General features: G+C 41.1%; 1 protein-coding gene across 1 annotated transcript in view; it reads left to right on the forward strand.

Moving 5' to 3' along the window:
* The window catches only part of LOC126416383 (engulfment and cell motility protein 1), a 70,723-nt gene that overhangs the window by 41,026 nt on the left and 8,149 nt on the right, over positions 1–21,548 (forward strand). The window contains exons 4-5 of the mRNA XM_050084066.1: positions 4,644–4,922; positions 11,601–11,776. Coding sequence (XP_049940023.1) covers positions 4,644–4,922; positions 11,601–11,776 — 455 coding nt within the window. The remainder of the gene's footprint in view (positions 1–4,643; positions 4,923–11,600; positions 11,777–21,548) is intronic.

Below are 21,548 nucleotides of genomic sequence, written 5' to 3' on the forward strand. Positions count from 1 at the left end.
GTTCATGCACGATGGAGCTCCTGCAGCTTCCAGTCGAAGTGTTCATACACTTCTCAACAACAGATTCGGTGACCGATGGATTGGTAGAGGCGGACCAATTCCATGGCCTCCACGCTCTCCTGACCTCAACCCTCTTGACTTTCATTTATGGGGGCATTTGAAAGCTCTTGTCTACGCAACCCCGGTACCAAATGTAGACTCTTCGTGCTCGTATTGTGGATGGCTGTGATACAATACGCCATTCTCCAGGGCTGCATCAGCGCATCAGGGATTCCATGCCACGGAGGGTGGATGCATGTATCCTCGCTAACGGAGGACATTTTGAACATTTCCTGTAACAAAGTGTTTGAAGTCACGCTGGTATGTTCTGTTGCTGTGTGTTTCCATTCCATGATTAATGTGTTTTGAAGAGAAGTAATAAAATGAGCTCTAACATGGAAAGTAAGCGTTTCCGGACACATGTCCACATAACATATTTTCTTTCTTTGTGCGTGAGGAATGTTTCCTGAAAGTTTGACCGTACCTTTTTGTAACACCCTGTATACACCAATAGGTCTTAATTGGTGGATGATGATGATGATGATGATGATGATGATGATGATGATGATAACAACGTGAAGAGATGGAGACATATTGAGAGCAATAGAGACTGTTTTTTGCCAGTGAAGTAAGAAAGTGATCTGTCAACACTGACATAAATTCTATGCACATCAGTAATGTAGTCTTCTTTATTATTGTAATTATGTTGCAAATGCATTATGTTGATGATTACTTTTAAGTTTGAATATCCGACTGCAAACACTGTTGTTACTTAAATCTAAATTTTTGTTCCAGTCAGACTCAAAGCTCTAAACCAGTTAGATGATTTGAAAGCCTAGCTAATTGCCACAATATACTTTAGTGACCTTGAGTGTAGTGCAACCAGTAATGAGTGAAAAAAAAAAGTTGTTTCTTTAGAACATACACTTGCCAGTAAAATTGTAAGAGTAACTGCTCATTTCATTATCCACTGTGTTTAATAACATAATGAATGTAACACAATTTGTGATGAATGTAACACAATTTGTTCATCGGACACAAGCTCTCCGGAGTGATGCAGAAATTTGTAATATATTTATTTAAACTTGTAAAATGCTACATTGTAGAGAAATCAGTCAGAATTCTTAGAAAATGGAAGAGGAAATTGAGTAAAGACTGAATGAATACCTAACATGTTTTTTTAAATATAGTGGGGGACATGGGGGGGAGGGAGCGGGCAGTTGCAACTGGAAAGAGTTTACATGTGCAACTCTGGGCTTCATCACATATAGCTTGACAGAAATGTAAGAAGCAAAGGAAACATATTTTCTAAATGAATTTCTTGAATGAAGAAACCTTTGTTGTAGTGAGCATGACAGACTTTATCTGCAGATCAAAATTTAAAATGTGGCTTCGATACTACTTATCAGTCTATAAAATTCATTTATGATGTACAAAGAGTAAATTGTATCAACAAGTTGGAAGAGCATTTGTATTAAGTTTACTTGTTAGATGCTTTTTGTTTATGATGACCTATAATCTTATGCTGTGGATGCTGCACAATCTTAAACTTTTTCTTGAGTGTTTATCCACTGACAACCTTAGTAGTAAAACAATGCCTGGTGCAGCAGTATTGTAGTAGCTATGTTAAATTTTGCCATGCTGTACTTGACCTTTTAGTGTTTGAAAAACTGGTGAAGCAGTTTCTGGTCGGTAATGGAAACTACCAATGACTGCTTCTATGAAAAAGTTCACTGTCTACAGTGAGAATAGGTGTTGAATATGAAGAACAAAGCATGGCTAAGAATGGCTACTCTGTGTGAGATAATGAGTGCTGTTGTCCCCTCTGCATAGTGTCTCTGACTGAGACAGCCTATGTACTGTGAAGCACTTGCTTTGTTCAGTTCGTGAATGCCACTTTCACTAACATTCAAGAAGTCATGACTGTATCAATTACATAATTAAGTTGTTGTCCTAAATCTTTGAGAATAATTTTTGTATAACACTCTTGACTCGTGTTGAGTTGATGTAGCCCTAATGTAGTGAAGAAAGTAATTTTGTGTCCATACTTTAGCACCCGTTTACAGATATTTTAATTGTTGTTTGTTTTCTTTCTTAGTTAAGAAATTGAGTGTATTTCAATGCTATTTTCATCATACTCTAATTTTTGTAACTCACAGATTTCCAGTGGTTTATTTTATTTATTCAAATTGTAAGCTTACACATAGGGTTCTACAAATTTACAATTGCAGGTAAGGAAATAGAATGAAATTATGTATATGCACACACATACAAAATTGAAATGAAAAAGCCTTTGCCCAGAAATGAGCAGGTTGCAAGAGCCGGGGCAACATAAACACTGACACAGGTATTTCGTTGTCTGCACTTCTCAGCATTCACATACTGTTGGCCCTTGTAAGTATATGTATTTCATTAGTTGTTCTTAGGTTTGCCGATGTCCATATGTAACCTGTTCAGTGATCTCCATGTGGTCCAGTCTGTGTCTGGCTGGTAAGCATTGTGCTGGCTTTTCTCCTGCTTGTAGATGGCTTATTTTGGATGCCCACAGATTTTCTCTGCCTTAGTTCAGATGAAAACTGTAAAAGCTCTTCTTAGACATCAACAAAAGTCTTGTTGGAGTATGTCCATGGAGTGGGTTAATTCATTTTCTTTCACTTTCTTTCTACCGGCATTTGCAACCACTTTCTGGCATGTGTCAGGAGGAGCGATGCCCGCCTTGCAGTACAATTGAACAACAGGAGTTGATTGCAGGCATCCAATAATTAGCCGTGCATTTTCAGTAAGGGCTACATCTATTTTCTCCCTGTCTTACCTGACAGGTGACCAATCCAATTTCACATGCAGTGTATCATCTCACTTTAATCTTACAGTTTATTAATGAGCATTTCAGATTACAAGCAGTCATTATTGAATTTCAAATGGTGTTTGAAACTTAATAATGGATGCCTGCCATCTGAAACTGATTATTAATAAATTGATGCCCAAGTGAGACTATATACTATGTTCTATTTCCGACATCTTGTGGTTGCTCCGTGCCTTTATGATAAATATTACCAATTACCTCATCAGTCAGTGTTTTACCTTATCCAGCTGCACTTCAACTTCCAGTCATTTTCCTTTACTTGTTGTCTCTACCATTTTACAGAGTGGCACACGCAAAACCGGCCTGAACCAGAATGCGAAAGCGAATGAGTAGCATTATTAGCTTGTCAGTTTCTTTGCAACCTTCCAACAGCAGTAGCATGTGAGTAGTTCATACGTAAAGTAGTTGTTATAAACCGTGTACTTCATTGTCATGCCTTACTCCATTGAAGAACGTGTGTTCATTGCTGAAGAATATGTGTGGTCTAAATCCATTAAAGTTGTTCGTGACTCTTTTCATCAACAGTTCTCTAAAAGAAATATTCCTGCAAAATCAACGATTCAGGATCTAGTGAGAAAGTGGCGTTTGACTGGCAGTGTTGTTAATTCAAAGAGAAATAAGGCACCGACTGTAGGTACACCTGAAGTTGTGGCAAATGTGATGGCACACATTGAAAGAAGTCCCTACAAGTCAACATGATGATTATCACAACAGTGTGGAATATCTCGCAGGCCATGTCAACGCATCCTTCATGGCTAAAAAATGAAACCTTACCATGGGAGTGTTGTTCAGCAAATAAAAGAAGCGAACAAGGGTAAGCATACACATTACTGTAATTGGTTGCTGGAAAATGTCTCTGGGGGACATCTTGATCTGTTCCTCCATTTTTCAACGGATGAAGCTTGGTTTCATCTTTTGGGTTATGTTAATTCACAAGACACAGGGCTACAGAGAATCCCCATGGCATACTGCAAAAGCTGTTACATGATTTAAAAATTGGTGTATGGTGTGCTGTATCTGGTAACAGAATTATGGGGCCAGTGTTCTTCAACGAATCTGCCAACACACATGTTTACTTGCAACTCTACAATGAATTTTCGGCTCTATAAGCTCCAAACAAAAAATGTTGTGCATATTTACAGCAAGATGGGGTAACTTCTCATATGTCAGATTTGTCCTTAACTTGTATACATACTGATTTTACAGAAGAGAGGTAAGGGCTTGTAAGGGCTTGTGGCCACCCAACTCTCCTGACCTGTCACTATGTGACTTTTGCCTCTGGGGATTTCTAAAGGCTAGAGTCTATCACAACAATCCCAGAGCACTTGACACATTGAAAAACAACATATGTGAAGAAATTGCGAACATTCCTCAATGAGTACTGAAAAGTGTTTTTCTTAACATGCTTCAACGTGCACAACTTTGCTGGGATGATGGCGGAGAACATTTTGAACATAGACTTTAAATTCCTTTCTAAAATATGCTTACTAAACTAATGAAAGTAAATCTGTTACTTAAACTGTTAATTACATAGTTAATAATGAAACTGTACAATAAAAATGTAAGAAAGCAATGATGTATGTTGATTTTCTTCATTCGTATTCCTTTCACTGCAGGGTCTGGTTTTATGTGCGCCACTCTGTATTTCAGTGTTATTCCCAGTGTCAGTATTAGGTTAGTGATAGAAAGGGTGAGTTAATGTAATATTATTCTTCTGACATTCATATTTACTTGTTTATAGGTATTTAGTGTTGTGCGAGAACAAATTACAAGAGCACTAGCTACTCAACCCAACAATTTTGAAATGTTTCGAGCAAAGCTGCAATTGCTGACGTATTCAGAAATAACAAACCTGTGGCAACAGGAACGAATGTCTCGTGAAGAGTGGGAGTCACATGCTCGGCCAATTGTTGAGCTTCGTGAACAAATTACTCCTGAAATTATGGAACTTATCCAACAGCAACGGCTTGGGTTTCTTGTTGATGGCACACGATTTACTAAATACTCCATGCGTGGGCAGGTAAATATGAAATTGAAATGCTGAGCATACTGTTCAGTAATGACCTTCCTTTTTAAATTTTATTACAGTTTGTGTCATAATATACTTTTATGAAAAAAATGCAGTTGTATTTTATGAATTCATGTTTGATGTGCTGTCTGTCTTAGTGTGTCACAAATTGATGTATAGTACGTGGATGTTACAGTAGAAATAAAAAGTATGAAGATGGTAATATTACAGAATAATGTTTCATAAGTGCAGTAGGCACTGAGAATTTACATTTACTTTTGTCATAAAAATCATTGATAAATTTTTCCTGTGTAGCTTACATCCCAGATATTCATAATAATTGTGACTGATAATGGATTTTATTCAATACCACCATTCTTAATAATCTTTGAATTTCATCTTTTATCAGTATTTAGTATGTTACCTAACTATGGGAAAAATTGTAATAGTTTTGTTTGAGTTTGAAATATCAGAACTGCATGAAACAGCAAAACAAGATGTCACTAAATTTATTTAAAAGAATTGATTTAAAAGTGTTGTCACACACACACACACACACACACACACACACACACACTTGGGTAAACTATACACATGAAGTGACAAAAATATAAAATGCCATTATCCTTGTGGAAAAAGAGCAGTACTTCTGTTAGTTGTAGGATATGAAATCTGTGTAACGACCTGTGACTGAACTTTAACAAATTGAGCTAAATGCAATATCATATTGTTTCACAAAACTGACAGTTTGTTACTGTTTGTGATATATGGGGTTGGGTTGAATTATACACTGATGGAAAAAAAATCACAACACCAAAAAAATAATTAATGTAGTGAAATTAAATTTTGGGAATACGTTTGTCTAGGTAAGATATTTAAGTGATTGACATTGTAAGACCACAGGTTAATGTAAGTGAGAGGTAAGCCATCACAAATTTGAAATGCTGGTACTTTAATAACTGGTATAACTGCCAGACCGTGGAATGCACACGAGCGAACGTGCATGCATTGTGTTGCACAGGTGCTGGATATCAGTTTGTGAGGTGGAGTTCCATGCCTGTTGCGCTTGGTCAAAACAGGGGTGATAAATGCTGTTTTTTGATGACACTGGAGTTGTCATCAATGATGTCCCATATGTGCTCAATTGGAGACAGATTTGCTGATCAAGCAGACCAAGGCAAGACGTCGACACACTATAGAGCAAGTTGCATTACAACAGTGGTATGTGGATGAGCATTACCCTGTTGCAAAACACCCTCTGGATTGCTGTTCATGAATGAAAGCACAACAAATCAAATCACCAGATTGACATACAGTTTTGCAATCAGGGGGCTCGGGACAGCCGCGAAAGTGCTCCTGCTGTCATAAGAAATCACACCCCAGACGATAACTCCAGGTGTAGGTCCCAACAAGCAGACCTGTGGGTTGCAAGCCCTCCTCCTGACTAACATGTGGCCATCACTGGCACCGAGGCAGTATCAGCTTTCATCAAAAACAACAGAGCTCCACCCCTGCCTTCCATCGAGCTCTCGATTGACACCACTGAAGTCGCGAATGGCGGTGATCTGAGATCAGTGGAATGCACACTAAAGGGTGTGTGCAGAATGAGGTTTTCACTCTGCAGCGGAGTGTGTGTTGATACGAAACTTCCTGGCAGATTAAAACTGTGTGCCGGGCCGAGACTCGAACTCGAGACCTTTGCGTTTCACTGGCAAGTGTTCTATCGAGAGGTCCCAAGTTCGAGTCTCGGTCTGGCACACAGTTTTAAACTGCCAGGAAATTTTAAAGGGTGTGTGGTTTGGAGCTGCCCTTGAAGTAACCAATTTGTAGTAATTTACTGTGTCACTGTAGTGTCAACTGTTGCTCAAATTAATGCTGCAGATGCAGTATGATGTGCCAGAACCGTACACTGAACACAGTGGTCTTCCCCCTCGGTAGTGCCGCATACCCATCTGGAGCCCGGTCTTCTTGCAACTGTACATGCTCGTGACTACTGCTGCCAACAATTGTACAGTGGCTACATTTCTGCCAAGTCTTTCTGCAGTATCGCAGAAAGAACATACAGCTTCTCCTAAGGTATTACATGACCTTATTCAAACTCAGTGAGGTATTGATAATGCTTCTTTGTTGCCTTAAAGGCATTTTTTTTTACTAACATCAACTCATCACGTCCAATCTCAAAGGTAACTAACACTCCTGACTGTTACAGCATGAATTTAAATCAAACCTGATTGGCATCCTCATAGTGATGGAACTAGTGCCACTCTTATGCAGCTGATGCAAAATTTGAATAGACATCATCTTTCAGATGTAGAAACACGCCTAACCAACTTTTGTTTATCACACAGCTCCTTTTTCATGTTCCAGTTTTTTTTCCATCAGTGTATTTTTCTGTTCACTGACTGATTTACATCATATACATTTGATACAGCTGGTATCATCAGTACTTGTTTATAAACATAAACACCACCCTCTGGGAATTTAATAGCTGAATCTTGTAATTATATAAAAGAAAAAAATCAAATATTTTCTTTGAATTCTCAGTCAAAATTGTACACACTTCGTTCTGTAAATATATGACATTTCCCGTTACTCACTGAAGGGGAGTTTTCTGCCATTATCAAAGATGGTTCTCTGTAGGTATTATGAGACATGTGTTAACTACTACAGTACTGTCCGCCACCGTAGCTGAGTGGACAGCGTGCCGGCTTGTCATGCCAGGGGGCCCGGGATCAATTCCTGGCTGGGTTGGAGATTTTCTCCGCTCAGGGACTGGGTGTTTGTGTAGTCTTTATCGTCATCATTTCATCCTCATTGACGCACAAGTTGCCGAAGTGGCCTCACCTCAAACGACTTGCACCAAGCAATCAGGTCTGTCTGCCGGGAGGCCCTCGCCACACGACATTTCACTTCATTGGCAAACCATCCAGCTTAAAACATATCCATTTGCTTGGGTGTGTGAGTTGGAAGGTGCTATATTATATAGTGCAGTGGGATTATTGCGAACATATTGGGCAAGGCATGGCACCAACAAGCAATTAGTAAAATGTGTGACATGATCTCCTGGTAATCCTGGATGACTGCTGCTGAAAGGCAAGATTATGTATGCCGAGCTATTATAGACAATGAAGTTATTTCAGCCACAACTGTCTTTGCACTGTCTTAGGCTGTTATAGTAGCACAGTACCAGAGCACTATATTTGTGACTGTATCCTTCAAAATATTAAATGTTTATGCCATAAGTAGTAGGCATGAACAAAGTGTCTCACACTGCAAAACTGGGTTTAAACTAAAACTGAAGCTTCCATATGACATAGATTAATGCAGATGGATGAAATTGAAACACTGTCAAAACATGAGAGATTGTTTTATTTATTTTAATATAAAATACTGATTGAAACACAATATACCTGTGGTTTCAAACAATATAACTTCTAGAAAAGAGAATACAATGTTTGCTCTGAGAGCTTCCAGAATGTGTCACCACCACCATCACTGACAGACCGAGATACTGCATTATCCATTTGTAATGAAATGGAGTTTGTCCACATTTACCTCTTACTTGTACTGTAGTTTTCTCCAACTTCCACTTCTATCCCCTTTTCACACTGTCTTCCACAGCACTTCTGTCTCTCTCTCTCTTCAGCTATTTATTGAACACAACTTTTCTCCAATCCTCCTCATCTCCTTGTTATTACAGTATATCCACTGTTCATTGCCTTAATACACTCCTGGAAATTGAAATAAGAACACCGTGAATTCATTGTCCCAGGAAGGGGAAACTTTATTGACACATTCCTGGGGTCAGATACATCACATGATCACACTGACAGAACCACAGGCACATAGACACAGGCAACAGAGCATGCACAATGTCGGCACTAGTACAGTGTATATCCACCTTTCGCAGCAATGCAGGCTGCTATTCTCCCATGGAGACGATCGTAGAGATGCTGGCCGCGTGGGATTAGCCGAGCGGTCTAGGGCGCTGCGGTCATGGACTGTGCGGCTGGTCCCGGTGGAGGTTCGAGTCCTCCCTCGGGCATGGGTGTGTGTGTGTTTGTACTTAGGATACTTTAGGTTAAATAGTGTGTAAGCTTAGGGACTGATGACCTGAGCAGTTAAGTCCCATAAAATTTCACACACATTCGAACATTCGTAGAGATGCTGGATGTAGTCCTGTGGAACGGCTTGCCATGCCATTTCCACCTGGCGCCTCAGTTGGACCAGCGTTCGTGCTGGACGTGCAGACCGCATGAGACGACGCTTCATCCAGTCCCAAACATGCTCAATGGGGGACAGATCCGGAGATCTTGCTGGCCAGGGTAGTTGACTTACACCTTCTAGAGCACGTTGGGTGGCACGGGATACATGCGGACGTACATTGTCCTGTTGGAACAGCGAGTTCCCTTGCCGGTCTAGGAATGGTAGAACGATGGGTTCGATGACGGTTCGGATGTACCGTGCACTATTCAGTGTCCCCTCGACGATCACCAGTGGTGTACGGCCAGTGTAGGAGATGGCTCCCCACACCATGATGCCGGGTGTTGGCCCTGTGTGCCTCGGTCGTATGCAGTCCTGATTGTGGCGCTCACCTGCACGGCGCCAAACACGCATACGACCATCATTGGCACCAAGGCAGAAGCGACTCTCATCGCTGAAGACGACACGTCTCCATTCGTCCCTCCATTCACGCCTGTCGCGACACCACTAGAGGCGGGCTGCACGATGTTGGGGCGTGAGCGGAAGACGGCCTAACGGTGTGCGGGACCGTAGCCCAGCTTCATGGAGACGGTTGCGAATGGTCCTCGCCGATACCCCAGGAGCAACAGTGTCCCTAATTTGCTGGGAAGTGGCGGTGCGGTCCCCTACGGCACTGTGTAGGATCCTACGGTCTTGGCGTGCATCCGTGCGTCGCTTCGGTCCGGTCCCAGGTCGACGGGCACGTGCACCTTCCGCCGACCACTGGCGACAACATCGATGTACTGTGGAGACCTCACGCCCCACGTGTTGAGCAATTCGGCGGTACGTCCACCCGGCCTCCCGCATGCCCACTATACGCCCTCGCTCAAAGTCCGTCAACTGCACATACGGTTCACGTCCACGCTGTCGCGGCATGCTACCAGTGTTAAAGACTGCGATGGAGCTCCGTATGCCACGGCAAACTGGCTGGCACTAACGGCGGCAGTGCACAAATGCTGCGCAGCTAGCGCCATTCGACGGCCAACACCGCGGTTCCTGGTGTGTCCGCTGTGCCGTGCATGTGATCATTGCTTGTACAGCCCTCTCGCAGTGTCCGGAGCAAGTATGGTGGGTCTGACACACCGGTGTCAATGTGTTCTTTTTTCCATTTCCAGGAGTGTATTTGAATCTCTGGTATTGAATTCTGATGCACTACGATTAGTTGTTATCTGTATCTTTTTCAGGCATGCTAACGGTACGAGAGAGCAAAGTGTAATGTTCATGACCAGCTATTGCATATTACTGGGCACAGTAATGAATCCATAACTAGTGAGGAAAACACTTTTCTCAAAAGAAAATCAAGTTACTTCTTGCATCACTTCCTATCTATTTTAACTTTATGTTGAAGGTGTACTTGTGTACATTCATACCACAAATGTGATTTAAATTTTTAAATCTTACTTCTGTCATTCTTGTGCACTTGGCAGTTTTGATTGCTGTGCTTCACATTGTCTACCAATGTCAATTTATATATAAAAACAAAGATGAGGTGACTTACCGAACAAAAGCGCTGGCAGGTCGATAGACACACAAACAAACACAAACATACACACAAAATCCAAGCTTTCGCAACAAACTGTTGCCTCATCAGGAAAGAGGGAAGGAGAGGGGAAGACGAAAGGAAGTGGGTTTTAAGGGAGAGGGTAAGGAGTCATTCCAATCCCGGGATGTCTGCTTGTGTCTGTATGTGTGGATGGATATGTGCGTGTGTGCGAGTGTATACCTGTCCTTTTTTCCCCCTAAGGTAAGTCTTTCCGCTCCCGGGATTGGAATGACTCCTTACCCTCTCCCTTAAAACCCACTTCCTTTCGTCTTCCCCTCTCCTTCCCTCTTTCCTGATGAGGCAACAGTTTGTTGCGAAAGCTTGAATTTTGTGTTTATGTTTGTGTTTGTTTGTGTGTCTATCGACCTGCCAGCGCTTTTGTTCGGTAAGTCACCTCATCTTTGTTTTTATATATAATTTTTCCCACGTGGAATGTTTCCTTCCATTACATTGATATCAATGTCAATTTATAACCGTACAAAAGTGAACAATTACTTTTCTTAATACTTCCATTAGATATTCATTTTATTGGTTTCTTAGTTTCTTCATATATGGGTGGTGCATGTCATAAGACTGGTAAATATTTCTCATTTGTTTATGCTGAGTGTTAACATGCTTGTATCGTACCATCCCACAGTTGTCAATTCTGTTACACAGTACGATATATCTGAATAAACTTCAAACAGTTATTATTTAGTGTTTAATGCTGTAGTGATGTTTGTTTATTTGTTATGATTTTTTCTCTGACAACTGCTTCATGACTGGTCATTGTAGTATATAGGATGGCATAAAATACTGTTTAGCAATTTCTATTGAGAATAAAATGAAGAAATTTCGATCTATATGCTACAAAACTTAATAAAATAAAAATTTAATTTCACTTTCATTTGCCTCTTCTTTTGCAGCGAATTAAGGACAAATTTTGGTATGTGAGACTGTCTCCAAATCATAAAGTGTTTCATTATGGAGACTGTGATGAAAAGAGTGTACCATCTCTAGAAGAACTTCCAAATAAACTAGCTGTTGTAGACATCAAAGCATTGGTTACAGGAAAAGAATGCCCCCACATGAAGGATGTGAGGTATGTCTGCTTGATGATATCTTGTCAGCAATTTATTATGCTGATAACCACATTTCATATTGCATAAAGGGTTTGGAATTTAAATGGATTTTTTCATGCTTTTTGGTCATTCCAAATTGATGCATGTAATCTCAATACATTCAATCTAATGGGACTATGTTGTGAAAGAGTTTAGGAATTTCATGTTGCAAGCAGTTTAGTAAATAGACAAACAATGGAAAACCCAGGATGGAATGTAACATTATGAAAAGGACACTTGTTACTCATCATATAGCGGAGATACTGAGTTCCAAATAGAGCAACAACAAGGTTTTGTCAAGAACACACACACGCGCGCACGCGCACACACACACACACACACACACACACACACACACACACACACACACACACACACTGAATTGTGTGTGTGTGATCTATTTTTGACAAAGGCCTTGTTGGCCAGAAGCTTATTTTGTGACAGTCATTTTGTTGTGCCTATCTGGAATTCAGTATCTCCACTGTATGGTGAGTAGCAACTATCCTTTCCATAATATTGTTAGTACATAGACACTGTGATTACACATGAGCAAAACATGGTAGTGTAGTTAAACCCAATTCAAAGCACAAAGTAAAGTGAATAAGTGACTGTCGCCAAGTATGGATAAAGTTGTGGCTGGTGGTCAGACAACAGCACTGGGTATATGTGAAAATAAACAAAGATTTTTTTTTTTTTTTTGAGGAATATTTTGTGAAATGATTTGTCTAAATAAAATAGATTAGAGTAGCGTTTGATTCACCTATGAATGATGCTCAGAATCATTTGTAGGAAATGAGGTGCATCAAATGTTTCTCTAATGCATTTTTTTATTCCTTACTTTTAGACAAATCATTTCACAAAATTTTGGACAGTTCTGTTTTCATTTTTTTTTATTTTCAAGTTTTGTTTAGAAAGAATGAAATATAATAGATTTAAGTATCAATCTGTATCAATTTTATATTTTTATTTATTTATTTTTAGCAGGAAAGAAGTAATTTCACAATTCCTACACCAATGTAACATTTAAATGTACAAAATAGGTAGGCCTTTTTAACACTTCATTTACATAGCTAGGAGCAGCCATGTATTAAATATTTTGATTTTCCCTCAAATCAAACTTTTCTTAGTTACCATGATTATTTTCAAGCAATTAAATGTCTTTATGCGAAACTAGACATCACGATGATTACTTTGATACTCCATTTGTCCATTTCCCACTCTTTGTTTGGCTATGAAAATTTGGAAAAAAATGTGTTGTGTGTTTTCTAGAGTGTGTTGTTTTTGATCCATTCAAACATTTGACCAATAACTCTCAAATGCAGGTGACATCTTTCAGTATGTCAGGATGCCTTCCAATGTCAGCACAATGTTATTAAGTAATTTCTATGATTTCGTGTGGCTGGATGCACAAGAAGCATTGAGTGAAGTACGTTAAAGGGGAAGAAAAGACACTTGGAGGGATGTCAGGGTTTCCTTTCTGTGTTCATTCCTGAAATATATTGCTCTCTTCTGGTGTTTCTTTTCAGTGATGGAAGACTATCCTGCTTTCAAAATTGTAAGATTTGTTTTCCTTTTATTTCTGTATATGCAGCTACTTCCATCTCATGAGAGTTCAGTCCATGTTGTCTAGCTAGACATGGTTGAAATTGTATTTTGATTTGCCCACACACCAATTGAAATGATGCTGTGATTGAAGCATTAGACGTGAATTCAGGAGGAGCACAGAGTAGGATTCAAATCCCAGTAATGCAACTAGATATATATTTTTCATGGTTTGCCAGAATCAGGTAAGGCAAATGGCAAGATGATTGATTTGAACAGGCCAAGGCCATTTTCTTGTTCCATGCATACCTTCTATGAGCTTATACTCCAACTCTAATGACATTATCATTGAAGTGACTTTAAAACATTACTTTCCTTCCTAGATTTTGTGATTATCTTTGATTAGTTTCTTGACCTCTGCTATTGGATGGAGAATTGTAGAGTCCATGTAAATACACTATCTGATCAAAAGTATCCAGACACCTCTGTAATGCAGATTTTACCACTAGATGTCATGGGAGGTGGACCTATCAATATAAAAGGAGGCGGGGAATATCACATTTCAGTAAAGAAGCAGTAACAGCAATATGGTTCTGTCAGGAGTGCTCAGTGACTTCCAACATGGACTAATCATTGGGTGTCACTTGAGTAACAAATCCATCAGGAACATTTCAACCCTTCTAAACCTGCCCGAGTTGATTGTTGGTGATGTGATTGTAAAATGGAAATACAAAGGAGCAATCACAGCTAAACCAAGACTGGGCAGACCTCTGTTACTGACCAACAGGGACCACTGAGCATCGTGGAGGGTGGTTGTAAAGTCTCATGAAATCCGCAGAAGGAATCACTCATCAGTTCCAAAGTGCTACCAGCAATCGAGCTAGCAGAATGACTGTGCATAGGGAGTTAAATAGGATGGGGTACAGAAGCTGAGCAGCTGTTCATGGGCCACACATTTCTGTAGTCAGTGCTAAGTGACACGTAAGGCAGTGTAAATGAATGCAAATGAGTGATCCGGAGTGATGAGTCCAGCTGTACCCTGTGGCAGTCCAATGAAAGGGTTTGAGTGTGGCAAATGCCTGACAAAAGTTACCTGCCATCATATGTATTGCCAACAGTTGAAATACAGAGAATGTTTTGCTATGGTGTGAGGGTGTTTTTCATGATTACTGTGTGTCCCCTTATTGTGCACAAGAAAATGCTAAATGCAGAAGGATAGAAATACATTTTACAGCATTGTGTACTATGTACAGTAGAGGAACAGTTTGGAGATGACGATTATTCGTATCAGCAGGACAGTGCACCCTGTCATAAAGCAGAGTCTGTGACACAGTGGAGTATGGACAATAATATTTCTGAAATGCACTGGCCTGTCCGGAGTTCCGATCTGAACCCAGTGAATCACTGATGGTATCAACATCACTCTAGACCCTGGCTGTCCAACTTCGACCCTTGATGTCGAACATCACTACCTTTTCTGGTTTTGGATTCTGAGAAAGAATGGGCTGCCGTTCCTCCACAAACATTTGGAGTCATTGAAAGTGTTGTCAGCAGAGTTCAAGCTCACATAAAGATGAAGAGTGGACACACACCATAATGATGCCCACTAATAAGTGTCTAGATTGATCAGTGTGTGTAGATTTAGCTTTCACAACAGACAGGAAGTGTTTACTTGGATGAGAGAGTACGTGAAGTATGCATACGCAAATTTTTAAATGTAGGAGAACATTCATCCGTGCAGATCCGAAAGAGAAAATGTCAGTTAACTGCAGAGGTGCCCATAGTAATGTCCCGGCATTAGTATCTATTATTAATGATAATGTCCACACAGGGCTACTAAAATAGAAGTAACTGGCAGCAAAATCTTGAATTGTAACTGGACTATATACGAGATAAGGGTACCTCAGATACTACTTCTGGTAGGGCATTTGTTACTGTAAAGCACTCAGTCATATCTAGTGAGGTTATTACAGACTGAGAAATAATTTCAGTAAGATAAGCATCAAAGACTGATAACATGGTAGACCATCTGCCTCAGCAGCTGTAGCAATAAATTTCTTCTGGGAAAAGTTGGAAAATATTATGCATAAATTTTGTCACGATACTGAGATACAGAGGGACATTCACCATTTATATGTATGCCAAATGTCTTATTGGAAAATTATCTGTAGGGACTGGACTGTCATCTTTTCGTGACCAACATACTTGAACTTCAATTCACTAATGCAAAGGAGGTGTATTGGTGACTACAAAGCTGATACAATGTCAGTGTCTACATGTGTTAAAAGAATGTTAAGGAAATATAATAGAGGGAAACATTCGAGTGGGAAAAATATATCTAAAAACAAAGATGATATAACTTACCAAAGAAAAGCATTGGTTGATAGACACACACACACACACACACACACACACACACAAAATTCAAGCTTTCGCAACCCATGGTTGCTTAATCAGAAAAGAGGGAAGGAGAGGGAAAGACAAAAGGATGTGGGTTTTAAGGGAGAGGGTAAGGAGTCATTCCAATCCCGGGAGCGGGAAGACTTACCTTAGGGGGAAAAAGGACAGGTATACACTCGCGCGCGCGCCCACACACACACACACACACACACACACACACACACACACACACACACACACACACACATCCATCCGCACATATACAACAGACACAAGCAGACATTTGTAAAGGCAAAGAGTTTGGGCAGAGATGTCAGTCGAGGCGGAAGTACAGAGGCAAAGATGTTGTTGAATGACAGGTGAGGTATGAGTGGCGGCAACTTGAAATTAGTGGAGGTTGAGGGCTGGTGGGTAACGGGAAGAGAGGATATACTGAAGGGCAAGTTCCCATCTCCAGAGTTCTGATAGGTTGGTTTTAGTGGGAAGTATCCAGATAACCCAGACGGTGTAACACTGTGCCAAGATGTGCTGGCCGTGCACCAAGGCATGTTTAGCCACAGGGTGATCCTCATTACCAACAAACACTGTCTGCCTGTGTCCATTCATGCGAATGGACAGTTTGTTGCTGGTCATTCCCACATAGAAAGCTTCACAGTGTAGGCAGGTCAGTTGGTAAATCACGTGGGTGCTTTCACACGTGGCTCTGCCTTTGATCGTGTACACCTTCCGGGTTACAGGACTGGAGTAGGTGGTGGTGGGAGGGTGCATGGGACAGATTTTACACCAGGGGCGGTTACAAGGGTAGGAGCCAGAGGGTAGGGAAGGTGGTTTGGGGATTTTATATGGATGAACCAAGAGGTTACAAAGGTTAGGTGGATGGCAGAAAGACACTCTTGGTGGAGTGGGGAGGATTTCATGAAGGATGGATCTCATTTCAGGGCAGGATTTGAGGAAGTCGTATCCCTGCTGGAGAGCCACATTCAGAGTCTGATCCAGTCCCGGAAAGTATCCTGTCACAAGTGGGGCACTTTTGGGGTTCTTCTGTGGGAGGTTCTGGCATTGAGGGGATGAGGAAGTGGCTCCGGTTATTTGCTTCTATACCAGGTCAGGAGGGTAGTTGCGGGATGCGAAAGCTGTTTTCAGGTTGTTGGTGTAATGGTTCAGGGATTCCGGACTGGAGCAGATTCGTTTGCCACGAAGACCTAGGCTGTAGCGAAGGGACTGTTTGATATGGAATGAGTGGCAGCTGTCATAACGGAGGTACTGTTGCTTGTTGGTGGGTTTTATGTGGACGGATGTGTGAAGCTGGCCATTGGACAGATGGAGGTCAACGTCAAGGAAAGTGGCATGGGATTTGGAGTAGGACCAGGTGAATCTGATGGAACCAAAGGAGTTGAGGCTGGAGAGGAAATTCTGCAGTTCTTCTTCACTGTGAGTCCAGATCATGAAGATGTCATCAATAAATCTGTACCAAACTTTGGGTTGGCAGGCCTGGGTAACCAAGAAGGCTTCCTCTAAGCGACCCATAAATAGGTTGGCATACGAGAGGGCCATCCTGGTACCCTTTAATTGTTGGTATGTCTGGCCTTCGAATGTGAAGAAGTTGTGAGTGAGGATGAAGTTGGCTAAGGTAATGAGGATACAGGTTTTAGGTAGGGTGGCAGGTGATCGGCGTGAAAGGAAGTGCTCCATCGCAGCGAGGTCCTGGACGTCCAGAATGTTTGTGTATAGGGAAGAGGTATCAATTGTTACAAGGATGGTTTCCGGGGGTAACAGATTGGGTAAGGATTCCAGGCGTTTGAGAAAGTGGTTGGTGTCTTTGATGAAGGGTGGGAGACTGCATGTAATGGGTTGAAGGTGTTGATCTACGTAGGCAGAGATACATTCTGTGGGGGCTTGGTAACCAGCTACAATGGGGTGGCCAGGATGATTGGGTTTGTGAATTTTAGGAAGTAGGTAGAAGGTAGGGGTGCGGGGTGTCGGTGGGGTCAGGAGGTTGATGGAGTCAGGTGAAAGGTTTTGTAGGGGGCCTAAGGTTCTGAGGATTCCTGGAGATCAGGAATTGGATTACCTTGGCAAGCTTTGTATGTAGTGTTGTTTGAAAACTGACGCAGTCCCTCAGCCACATACTTCCGACGATCAAGTACCACGGTCGTGGAACCCTTGTGCACCGGAAGAATGACGATGGATCGGTCAGCCTTCAGATCACGGATAGCCTGGGCTTCAGCAGTGGTGATGTTGGGAGTAGGATTAAGGTTTTTCAAGAAGGATTGAGAGGCAAGGCTGGAAGTGAGAAATTCCTGGAAGGTTTGGAGAGGGTGATTTTGAGGAGGAGGAGGTGGGTCCCGCTGTGACGGAGGATGGAACTGTTCCAGGCAGGGTTCAATTTGGATAGTGTCTTGGGTGTTGGATCATTAGGAGTAGGATTAAGATTATTTTTCTTCATGGCAAAGTGATATTTCCAGCAGAGAGTACGAGTGTAGGACAGTAAATCTTTGACGAGGGCTGTTTGGTCGAATCTGGAAGTAAGGGCTGAGGGTGAGGCCTTTGGATAGGACAGAGGTTTCCGATTGGGAGAGAGGTTTGGAGGAAAGGTTAACTACTGAATTAGGGTGTTGTGGTTCCAGATTTTGTTGATTAGAATTTTGAGGTTTTGGGGGGAGTGGAGCTGGAAGTGGGAGATTGAGTAGATGGGAGAGACTGGGTCTGTGTGCAATGAGAGGATGTTGAGGTTTGCTGGAATGGTTGTGGAGGGTGAGTGAGTTGCCTTTCCGGAGGTGAGAAACCAGGAGATTGGATAGTTTTTTGAGGTGGAGGGTGGCATTCTGTTCTAATTTGCGGTTGGCCTGTAGGAGGATGCTCTCAACAGCCGGTATGGATGTGGGAGAGGAAAGATTGAGGACTTTTATTAAGGACAGGAGTTGATGTGTGTGTTCATTGGCTGAGTTGATGTGTAGGTGAAGGATTAGGTGGGTGAGGGCTATGGATTGTTCAGTTTGGAACTGGTATAGGGACTGATGGAAAGAAGGGTTACAGCCAGACATGGGAACTTTAAGTGTGAGGCCTTTGGGGGTAATGCCAAATGTCAGACAAGCCTGAGTAAATAAAATATGGGAGCGTAATCTGGCTAAGGCGAAGGCATGTTTGCGGAGGGAATGTAAATAAAACTTAATGGGGTCGTTGTGGGGATGTTGTGAGGGTGACATGGTATTAGAAGGTGGAAAGTGTAACATGAGGTTGAAATGAAAATGAAAATAAAAATATATGGGGAGAGAGAAAGGTGAACTAGAAAGCAACTGGAGATCTGGTGTGAAAAAAGTCAAAAAAGTGTTGGTTAAAGCTGAGCTATGTTGATCCTGTGTGAATTTGGGTTGGTAACCAACGATGCGCACAAAGGTTAGGTGGTTGTGTTGTCGTCAAAACACATTAAAGGGTGGAGAAATTTGGGAAAATTTCGAAAAAACTGTGTGTAAATGTTTTAAAAGGTGTGGTTTTGTGGTGGCAGATTATGAAAATGAGGCTAACAATTGTCTGCCCAAGAAATAATGACGTAAAAACCTGTGGGAAGCGGCTAAAAATGATCAGTGATGTGGGAAAAGCGGAAATGGAAATAAAGCGAAAGTTGGCTGAAATGGTTGTTTAATAGGTGAAAGGAACTGTTTGTGAACTGGGAACGGTGGATTTTATAGCAACAGTAGTGTTGAAAGTGAAAAAAAAAATTTTTTTTTGGTTATGGTTTGGAAGTGGGTTACGTATTATTGAGTATATATAGGCAGGATAAAATTGCATGGTAGATTACAATAAAAGGAAAAGGTAAATACAAAGTGAAACTACTTGCAAAAACAGAAAGAGAAAGAAATGCAACAGTGACAATAACTCCTCCGTCACAGCGGGACCCACCTCCTCTTCCTCAAAATCACCCTCTCCAAACCTTCCAGGAATTTCTGACTTCCAGCCTTGCCTCTCAATCCTTCTTAAAAAACCTTAATCCTACTCCCAACATCACCACTGCTGAAGCCCAAGCTATCCGTGATCTGAAGGCTGACCGATCCATCGTCATTCTTCCGGCGGACAAGGGTTCCACAACCGTGGTACTTGATCGTCGGGAGTATGTGGCTGAGGGACTGCGTCAGCTTTCAGACAACACCAATACAAAGTTTGCCAAAGTAATCCCATTCCTGATGTCCAGGAATCCTCAGAACCTTAGCCCCCCTACAAAACCTTTCACCTGACTCCATCAACCTCCTGATCCCACCGACACCCCACACCTAGGGTTGCCATAATCTCGGAATCCAAAACCAGGACAAAACTTACGGTCACCGTAGCCGAGCGAAGGAAATAAGAGGAATAAGGAGTCCTCATGCCCATAAGCTAAGGGAAATGTGCATTTAATTAATGATCCAGAGTTTAGGAAGGACTGCTTCATTAAGAAAGCATTTATTACAAAAAAAAAAAAAAAAAAAAGAATATGCATTACATTATTCAGTACACGAATTTCTATTGTCATCATTGAGCTTTTCTTATACCAATCGTATTTCTCAGAACCTTGAATAGATGAAAGGAACTTAATTTGGTTCTCAATCAGTTTATGAAATTCACTGCAACTTACATTTTTCATATTGTACTGTATTGGCATCATTGCATTAACTGATTTTACTGTTAACCTATTCCTTTCTTCTGTCCACTGAGAATTCATGAGGGAAAAGACACTCTACATTGGCGTTATGACTGGGAATGGAGAAATAAAATTCCACAATTTTCAGCAACTCTGAATACTGCTCACTAGAAATACAATAATGAATGAAGAACACCCATTTCTTATGTGACATCACATTCTCAAAACTTTCATCTTTGACCTCCCCAAAAACACACTTTAATTTCAGTACTTGGCCAAAGAGAAGGGACTCATTCAATTTACAGCTTGTGTTTTCATGCATCCACTAGAATGTCTTTTCAACATCTTCCCATGAAGGTACAGTCTTTAGCAAAATCCAGTCAAAATGTTTAATATCAGACAAGGGCTTACTCCATTTTGTCAAGTAATCAATAACAGTTCGATAGAAAAGAGAGACATTACCCTAGAAATGTAGACTGCTGATATTGTGTGAGGTCAGACATTAATTCTTTAACTTTAGACGTAACGAAAACACACTGTTTTCTCTCTCCTAAAATTTGCAGTATATTTTCTAGCTCCAGTCTTACGTCATTCACTGATATGTCTTCCCTCTCAATGCTGCTAACTGCCCTCTGGAAAGGATTCATTTGTACATACAAGAAGAGCAGATACATTTCACCAACAGAATCAGAAAAGAATTTCTTGAGAAGGGAAGGACATGTATCAAGTGAAAGAAAGTAAGACTTAAGTGCCTTAAACATGTGGATGAATCTCTCTATAGCAGGAAACATGGTGAGCCACCTGGTTGTTACATGTCTAAGTAGGTCCTTATGTGTCACATCAACAAATTCTGAAAATTCTTTTAGTGATGCTACACGAACAGTATATATGGAGAAATAATTAAAAACCTTTATGATAATGCTCTCAATATCATAAGAGAGGACATCTGCACCAGTATGAATTGCATTATGCAAAATATGAGCTGGACAACCTACTCCTAAAATTTCCCTATTCAATTTCTTCTGAAGTTTCTTGTACACATTGTTTTCTCCTTTTCTTGCAACACCCCCAAAGTTAGTATTTGTGTTATCTCCACCCAAAGCAGATACCTTATCACTAAACCCATGTTGTAAAATGGCACTGTATACACACTCAGTTATTGTACTAGAATCCTCACTGTCACATTCATTTAAATT

This window comes from Schistocerca serialis, chromosome 8, assembly GCF_023864345.2.
Source record: "Schistocerca serialis cubense isolate TAMUIC-IGC-003099 chromosome 8, iqSchSeri2.2, whole genome shotgun sequence".
Classification (NCBI taxonomy): domain Eukaryota; kingdom Metazoa; phylum Arthropoda; class Insecta; order Orthoptera; family Acrididae; genus Schistocerca; species Schistocerca serialis.